Raw genomic sequence first — 9,121 nt, forward strand, 5'->3', positions numbered from 1 at the left:
GATTTGTGCTCAGGCTTGTCAACCTTCCTCTGAAATAGTTATTTTTTGCCACCGGTGCAAGAGAGGGAAGAATTAAATGTTATTTTAACATGACATGGAGTAATTTTAGTTCTTTTAGTTACTTTTACAATAAAGTAATCTTCAATGCTTCAATGCTTTAATAATAACATCATGTGATGTAAAATGAAAGAGCTGCTTGATGACCCTTCTTTCCCAAAGGGAACTTTCTGTGTGTCCCATGTAGGAAAGATATAAAGACAATCAGAGAAGGATTACTTATGTTCAGATGTGATCAACTATCTTTAGCATTAGATTTTGGGTTGGTATTATGTCAGTAAAGCTACATTAGTAAGAGAACCTGCTAGCCTCTAGTCCAAGCAGGACCTCTTTGGTTTGTGGTTTCAAGTTTCTGTCAGCTAGAGCTTTTGTAGTGCTGCCAGTTTCTCAGTTACTCGAGTTAATGTTACAGAGTGTATTTTTAACACTTTTTTTTATGCATAAACAAGTGTGTGGAGGATAAAATATAAAATAGCGGAAATATTTATTTGTCTTCAACCACTCTTTTTAAAACACAGCTGTTAAATCCACTGTCATGCTACCTAGCACTGCTACAGAAATATCATGTTTGATGTGAACCCAGCATTTCTGATGGTTGTTTGTTTGGTTGGTTTGATTGGTTGTTTGTTTTCTTTCACACACTTCGTCTCACCCAAAAAGCCTTTATCTGCTCAGAATAAAGGAGTGAAATGAGACATTTATAATGAAACTGCTAGCTTATCTGCAACTTCTTCATCTAGGAGCAATATACAGTTGGGCTTGGATAAAAGAAATACTTAAAGCAAATGTAAATCCAGTGCATGCTCATGTTCAGTTAATTTTCTAGTGCAACAAAGAAGCATGGGCTTAAACATCTTAACCTATCTTGAACAGCAAAGTTAAACCACTGCTTTGTTTTCAAAGATACCGTTCTTGTATTTCAGAGTCAAGGTGCGATAACAGAGAAACTGAGAAGTTTCAGTATGCATGATTTGACTACTATACAAGGAGATGAGCCAGTAGGACAGAGACCCTATCAGACATTACCAGAAGCAAAAAAGAAAACCAGAGCCTCTGCAAGTGAATCTTCAGGTAAGTATCTAACCATATTTTTTTTTTCTTTTCCTAGCTAAAAGAACAGTTCACCAAAGACAGAAGTGGGAAAGGAGGAATAGATTTACCCCATTTAGAAATGGAAAAGGCCTCAGAGAATTCCTGTACAGTTGAGGAATCCTCCCTGAATTATTCTCTTCTCAAAGCCACTAACAGTGTAGTCATACTGTACTCATTACTCGTATCTTTGGCACTTAGCAGTGACAATTCCTTGCTAAAATAAAGCTTAACTGGAAGCCAAAAAAATATGTGATTAAGTGGTGTTTATGTGACAAATGCACAAAAAGTTAAACATGAAAAATTATGGAAGCTCAATAAATAGGAAGAGAAAATGAATGGAAATTAATTCAGTAGGTCTGTAATGATAGTTCAGAAGGTAAAATTGCTTCTGGTGGTAGGAATAATGGAAGCATTAAGTTGTCATAGCGGACTGATGCACATCAACACTCAAGAGATGGTATGTGGTGACCAATATATGCTTTTGCAGTGATATTAGTCTTACTATTTTATTATTGTATTACAAATATCATCGTCATCATCATCACTTTGCTTTTGAGCCTTTGATACTTGAAGGAAAGTTTCAGTGGGAGACTGTCAGTTGCACCTTTTTAAATGGTAAGGTTACAATGCGAAGTAGTTGATGTTTCCCATGAAAAAAATAGCTCTGGTCTATCTCTTCTTTTTCCCTAAGCCTGTAATTTCTTCTTTATTTTGGGGGAGGGGTGGTGCTTGCGGAGTACAAGAAATTCCAGGAATCGCATGGTAAGTAGCCCGTGGTGTTTCTGAGAAGTAGCCCACTTGAATGACCCGAAGCTGAATTGCTGATTGTGCCCAGAAGGTGTCCTGTGCTGTCTGACAGGGGTTACTGGCCAGAGGGAAAGCCTGTGGATTCATCAGGAGTTGCATTATGGATGCTGTTACTGCAGCTGTTGTGCAGGGGCCGTTCCTCAGTAAGACAGCATTAGTTACCTGAAATAGCTTGAAAATGCTCAAAATTCCATTAAAAAAACTACTTGGGTGTGGTTTATACTGTGTAAATAACCACTGATTGTGAGATTCAATCTCACATATCAAAATGCTTTCTTAGAGCTAGCTTAACTTAATTGTTTCTACTCCTGAACCCACATCTAATGCACACCTCTTCTGTTCTATTTGAATTTTCCTCAGCATTAGAGATAAAAAAAAAAAAAGGCAAACAAACAAATCAAACCACTGATAGTTAGGGACACTATGTGGCAATGTATCATGGCACTTAGCAGAAGGTTATTTTTTGTGATCTGAGCTCGTCAAATTAGTTAAAAAGACGTAGCTGTAGAAGGACACCGATCATAGGATGACTGAGCTGCCAGTATGCTTGCTGTGAAAAAGGCAAATGTAATTTTGATGCATCAGAAGACGTGTTACAAATAGAGAGAAGGAAGTATTGGTGTCACTGCAAACATCCCTAGTCAGAAACAAGGAGTAACAGATGCAATTCAGATCTTCCCGATTGAAAAAGATGAATTGAAACTCTGTTGGAGGCAGAGAGATGTTTCCTCGGGTGGCAGAAGAGGCAAGTCTGCCTTAAGTAGCTGTGCAGTAGGTAAGCGTGATTCTAATTTCAGGAAAAAAAATGACTAAAGGAAAAGAATGTCATTAAGCCTAAGTAAAGCATTGGCTTAAGATATAATGTATGTTGATCGTCAGTTAGGTTGGGTTTGGAGTCAGAAAGGTGTCCGTACGTGTTCTGGAATGGCATTATAACAGGAGAGGTCGGCAGGTAAAGAACCAGATGACGTTTCGGGGCTGTATGATACCTACATCTGTGGGGATTCAGGGCTTTTGCATCCTAAGGAGCTTTTCAGGACGTTTTTAAGCAGTTTGCGCCCTCTAGTGTGACTGTTTGGTAATAATCTTGGCCCTATTTTCGCAGGATATAAACAGCCCTTAGTAGTAATTTGAAATTTTATCTCTCTGAAAGGAACTTGGTAATAAATACGCAGAGAGGTATGCAACTATGAAGAAAAGTTGTATGAATCACAGAATCATAGAATGGTTTTCGTCAGAAGGAACCTTTAAGGCTCATCTAGTCTAACCTCCCTCCCATGGGGATTGTGGCCAAAATCCTTAAGTACTTCTCAAGATGACGGCTGAGGGTTTTGCAGTTCAGTGTAAAGCAGAAGATGGTAGCAGGCTGATGGTTTAATTTCTAACAGTTGAGGAACCAGTGTGCTACATACCTATGGAACAAGGTGGCTTGTTACTTACAAATGACAGAAATAGAAGTAACAAGCTCCTGGCAGACTACATGTTTTGCTGTTTCGAAGCAGCTGGCACACTGACCATATCGTTTAAAAGAATAAGGGATGTATGCTAAAGATGAAACTCTTGGCTTTCTTACAAATTGAAAAGTTACAGCTACTTCTATTAAGCATCTTTATAAAACTGTTTTTTAAAGGTTACAAAACTCCACTGGAAAAAAATCCTGGAGATGACAAAACAGATGAAGAGGTGGAGGGGACACACTCAGAGGATGAAATGTTTGCTCAGAGAGGCCTTCGAAGAACTCAGAGCATGAAGTCTGTGAAAACTATTAAAGGCCGTAAAGAGGCAAGTATAATCTTAAGTATTGAGTTTGTTTTTAGCAATGTATCCTGGCATTTTTAATAATGCAGATTTTTTTTTTCTTAATCTTAGAGGGGTTATCAATGATAACTGTTGTAGAATGCTAAATGGAGAAGGAAGTATGTGATAACAATGTCTAAGCCTGGAGCTTCTCTACTTTGGGGCTTTTAAGGGAAAAATACATGAATGAAATGGAAGCAGTGAGGAAAAAGGGAGGGGAGGTGAAAGAGATTCTGTGCTTGTAATGCTGATTCTGGCACCACCAAGACTAAATTTCAGGAACTGCTCACCCTGAAAGGGGTATAGGTAGTGGTACTGTCGTCTGCATTTGCATGTCTTAGTTCTACGCGCTTCAACATTTGCTGTTTAATGGATTAAAGAAGATTCAGACTTTTTCAGTTCCCATAGACATATGGCCTGCTTTGACTTGTAATCCTTAAAGAGAAGGTGCTTTGTAGGATTCAGAGTGCTTTATATTTGTATGTGTCACAAAATTTAAAGATACTTCAGGATAAATCTCTATGGAATCTCATAAGAACTTTAAGGTAATTCTGGGAGAACAGTTGGGACTTACCCTTCTTGCCCTATTCTGTTGAAACTATCTCGTTCAGTCATAGATTCTCTTACTGAAACTGTGGAGTGACCAAAGCACATTTAAAGAAACTTGCTAGATTGGCATAGTGGAAAGGTAAATAATATTTCTGCCTGAAGTGATTTGAAGTCTTTAAGTTACTTTTTTTTTTTTCCCCCCTCAGATACGGTACGGATCACTGAAATACAGAGTGAAGAAAAGACCCGCTGTATACTTCTAAGTGTATTGCACAATGCCTGCAAGAAAAAACTGCTGTATTATAATAACTTGAATTCAGTGTGTCAAGTGTTAAAGATCTGTGTATGGTTCATATGATGAGTATATACGATAGGACTTGGGTGTATGAACCTAAATGGTTGGATAAAGTACTACTCTGCTTTTCTGTAATTGCTTTTTGTTTTGACTTAAATCTGGACAAATTATAGTGTGAATTTCAGCACTCTTTAAATGGGAGTTAAATGAGTGACAGGAAACAGCCTCTTTCCAGAGGCACTGAATAGACTGAAATAATTACAACTCCATTTGAATTAGCAGAAGTTGTAAGTGTTTGGAACTTGTGAAAAATGAACCCATAGTGTCCCCAAGTTTACATGGAAAGATAGGTATACTTGAAATATTTTTTCTGAACTACAGTTCCTGACAAGGCCTTTGTGTAATCTAAATATGTACAGTTTGAAGTACAGTGGATGATGGTGGGGAAGGAAAAGGAGAGACGAGGTAGATGTGGTACATCCTTAAGATCATCTTCTTGCATCACGTTGCCAAGCTTAACAAACTTAGATAATACTAATAGGTGCGAACTGGGGGTACATTTAGCACTTTATGCAAAACTGTATGGTTTTGCACACTTACTGATTTACAGCTGCACATGTCATTTTAGTGACTTCTTAGGTGGGTCAGACGTATCTTTTGAATGCCAGCAATTCTTGCATTTCGTGATTTTTTTTTTTTTTTTAAATTTATCTTGATTGCTTAAGTAAACTTAGGATGCTGTAGAAAATTGCTACTAACACTTAACATTATAAGGTGCCTTTCTATGTATTACAAGGCTGTGTAGTTTTTTGTCTGTGTGGGTTGTTCTGTTTTTGTTCTGTAGCTGTTTTTTTGGTTTTGTTTTGTCTTTGTCTGTCTTCTTCCTTTACCTAGAGAGATGTAATATAATTTTCAATCAGTTTTTGGTTAAAATTGTGGTAAGTAAAACTTGTAGCAATTCCAGTGATAGACCTCAGGGATCTGACCAGCCCACCAGCTGCGTATGAGAAGTCATGCTGACATGAAGGCATGTATGATAGATTATTCAGGTCCTGGTTTGGTTTTGTTCTGCATTGCTTCAAGAAAGAATATATAAAAAACCCCACGTATGCGTGTATATTTCATCATATGTGGATTCTGAAATTGGCTGTGTAGTACTTCTATTGCTCAAGTTATTACTAAGATAGTTATATACAAATAGCTTTTTCTAAAAGTCTAGCTGATTTAGTCAGCCATTTTATAGCATAGAGTCCCATGACATACCTGTTTGTACAGAGATTAATTTTGGAATGTCATTCAAGGCATTCAAGACTTGTAGAAATTATATTTTGAGGTCCCCTTTGGTTCTGTTCTCTGCCATTCTGAGAAATAGGCTGTTTTTAGTTTTCTGTGTGACTATTTCTACTGCGGGTTAAGGGAAAAAACACCCACTTTTTGTAGACAGTATGTTATTATTTGGCGTGGAGAGAGATGGTGTTACTTGCCTTGAAGAGAAAATGGTGTGTGATCCCTCTTATCCTTGGATCTCAGACTCCAGTCCTCAGACCTTCCCCCAGGTATGACAGTCATCTGCAAGACTACTACAGCGCTTTTAAACTTATTTCTAGGGCTTGGGCCTGCTGCAGTTCTTTTTATATTACAGCCATAGTGGCTTCACTGCTGATAGGCACTTAATGATCTCTTACTATATACTGGCATTTGAAGTAGTCTTCTGTAGACTTGGAGCCAGGGTTTGAATCGTATGGATAAAAATGCAGCTGGTCTGTATTGGCATTGCGTTGCTTGCTGTTAGAGGCGTTTGTAAGCCAAGTGCAAAGCCTTGGTCAAATACAACAGTAGTGATGACGCAGTGCTTTTAGCATCTCCGAGGAAGTTAAATGCTTTAGTAAGACACTGCAACAGTCCATATGTGATTAAAAGGCTGAAGTTTGTATTACTTCACTTGAAGACACAGTTTTGTACCAGAATACAGGAAGGCTGCTCCCTCCAGAATGAGTACACTGTAAAAATCCCATCCTCTACCCGAAACCACAACTTGTGATCTCACTTTTATAAGGAGCTGTTGTCCATGGGGGAGGCAGTGATCAGAAAGGCAGCCTCCCCAGGGCCTGGTTCCTCTCTTGTGCCCCAGGAATGTTTGTGCTTCTCATCTGTCTCCCCGAAGGTAGGGAAAGGCTTGTCTGTGTGTTGAGCTATGTAAGACGTCAGGGGAAACTGAGGCTTTTGTGTTTGCATCTCATCCCTCTCTGAAAATTAGTCTACCCTGGGCCTTGGGTGGAATCTCTAACTCTTACTTTCCAGTTGAACGTCCTCCTTGAGCTCCTGATGCCGCACCTTGCTTTAACTCATTGTATTTGTTTTATCAGCAAGCATGGCAATAAAATTGTCATCTTTCTACAGAAGTCCTGCATGAAGGAGCAGGGTAAGGCCTTCTTTCAGAATTACCATTCCTGTTCTAGGTTCATGTAGATCCTGTTTTGGGGGTTGTGTTCTTTTCACATCTCCAGGGCTAGAGATCATTTGAGTAGCTTGGCCTCTACCACGCTTATGGTCAGTAAGTTGTGCTACATGTCGTTATGTACTTGAGGCTGTAACTTCTGGCAGACTTAACTTGCTAATTAAGTAGTGACAAAGGCTAAATAAGAACTCTCCTTTTTCTGAACTATGCATGGAACTAGGGAAGCTGGCAGTATTATTCATATTCATCACTGTTTGCGTTTTACTGTACACTTGTGTCCTCTCAGATACTCTTAAGTGATAAAAATTCCAGGATTTTCCTGGCTGTGTTTTTCAGTCTAACATCCTGCTGCAAGATTCTTTTCTTGACAGCCTGATTTTCTTCTTCAATTCATCCTGAAACTGGTTCACTGTATTATCTTAATTTTTTTTTTTCTTTGCTGTTTATTGTCAGTTGATGCTTGGCAGGGCACAATGGCATGATTAGCTTTCATCCCGATAATACGTATTTCCCTCTGCTCGTTGAATTTAGTTTGGTTTGGTTTTGAAACATTACACAATCTTTTAAACTTTGTGTACATGGGTTTTTCAAACTTTTTTGCCTTAGCAACTGCAAAAGTCATCTGTCTAGCTCTTGCCAGTAAACTTCTTGGAAAAATGTTAAACAAAAATCAAATTTTAACTTAACGTTCTTTTTGCTTTTGGGATGTGAAATGTAGCTCATGTCAAATTAGATAAATTTACAAACAAAGTATTTCCTGAGAATTGGCTGCCACCAACAGGACTGCTAATATAGTTAAAGAAAAAACTATGTAGAGGTTAAAGGTACTTTATAAAAGAGAATATGTAGTCTTAAATCATGTACAGGTTTCAAGCCTTTCCAAAACATATCTGAATTGACTCAGATTTCTTATCAAGAGCCTCCTGTATGTGTTAAAATAGTTTGAGATGAGGATTAAATTGATGGCCTCAATTGCAAATAAGTTTAGGCCAGACTCTGATTACAAGGTAATTGCCAATACTAGCTACTTTAATGCTAATTCCTTTGCTATGTGAAAATAACTGACTATTATCCAAGCCACTTTCTGCAAACTGTAATGAATTTTAAAATGAACAGAAGATAATTTGGTTAAACAGAATGGTGGAGTAAATGCTAGACGCATTTAACACACTGTTCATGACAGAAGATGTGTTTTGGTTTTGGTGTTGCTTTTATTAAGGGAAGTTGATATTTTAAGGTATTTTTCTACAAAAATGTGTATGCGCAAAGGTAATACTTCTAACATTTTTCAAGAACTCGTGTTTTTAAATGTTACAGACCAGAGACTGTCTACATTGGGACTGAATTTAGTAGCTTTAAAAAAAAAATGCAATGTAAGCTTTAATTTTTATATTGTAATAATAACTTGCTGTCAACTTGTTTACATATTTGTAGGAGGGAAAGCTTCATTATGCATTGACGTATCTTGATACTATCTTTAATAAATGCTGCTTTGAGCAGGATGCAGTGGATATTTTATTACCTGAATTACGATTAACAAACCAGTCACTACATAATCTGTGTTCTCTTACTTAGTATAATGATTCCAGTACCGAAACAACCCATCTGAATCTCGAGGAGACTTCTAAAACTCTTCGAAGTACAATTAAACTGTCATGGAGGTTTCACCATGGAGTCTGATGCTGACTTGGACTTAACTGAAACTTACCCTGCTAAAGGCAACTTGAAAATGCTATAGTGTTACCTATTTTGATTAGGTGTTCAGTTTGGAGTAAACTAAAAATAAGATGCGTAGTAAAGTAAGATGCTTAGTCACCCAAAAGTGTATGGCTTCCTGGGGAACAGTTGGTTTTTTGGTGTATTGTGTGTTTGTTTTGGTTTGGTTTGTTTTTTTATTTTAATTAAACCACTTCTTTTTATTGATGCAGCTTTACTGTTATTTGTGCAAACAAATAGATTTTGGTTTGTATTTCCTACTCATAATTCTTCTGGTAACCCAGAGGAGGAGATGCATAGGAAAACTTGGGCCTTTCATTTTTCAAACCTTCCTTCAAGTAGGCTGCTAA

General features: G+C 37.7%; 1 protein-coding gene across 1 annotated transcript in view; it reads left to right on the forward strand.

Moving 5' to 3' along the window:
* Positions 1 to 8,557, forward strand: part of REEP3 (receptor accessory protein 3) — a 43,156-nt gene extending 34,599 nt beyond the window's left edge. The window contains exons 6-8 of the mRNA XM_042790074.1: positions 981 to 1,128; positions 3,587 to 3,738; positions 4,509 to 8,557. Coding sequence (XP_042646008.1) covers positions 981 to 1,128; positions 3,587 to 3,738; positions 4,509 to 4,565 — 357 coding nt within the window. The 3' untranslated portion in view covers positions 4,566 to 8,557. The remainder of the gene's footprint in view (positions 1 to 980; positions 1,129 to 3,586; positions 3,739 to 4,508) is intronic.
* Positions 8,558 to 9,121: the final 564 nt, after the last annotated feature.

Source organism: Tyto alba, unplaced genomic scaffold (assembly GCF_018691265.1).
Source record: "Tyto alba isolate M040663 unplaced genomic scaffold, T.alba_DEE_v4.0 Super-Scaffold_1, whole genome shotgun sequence".
NCBI lineage: Eukaryota > Metazoa > Chordata > Aves > Strigiformes > Tytonidae > Tyto > Tyto alba.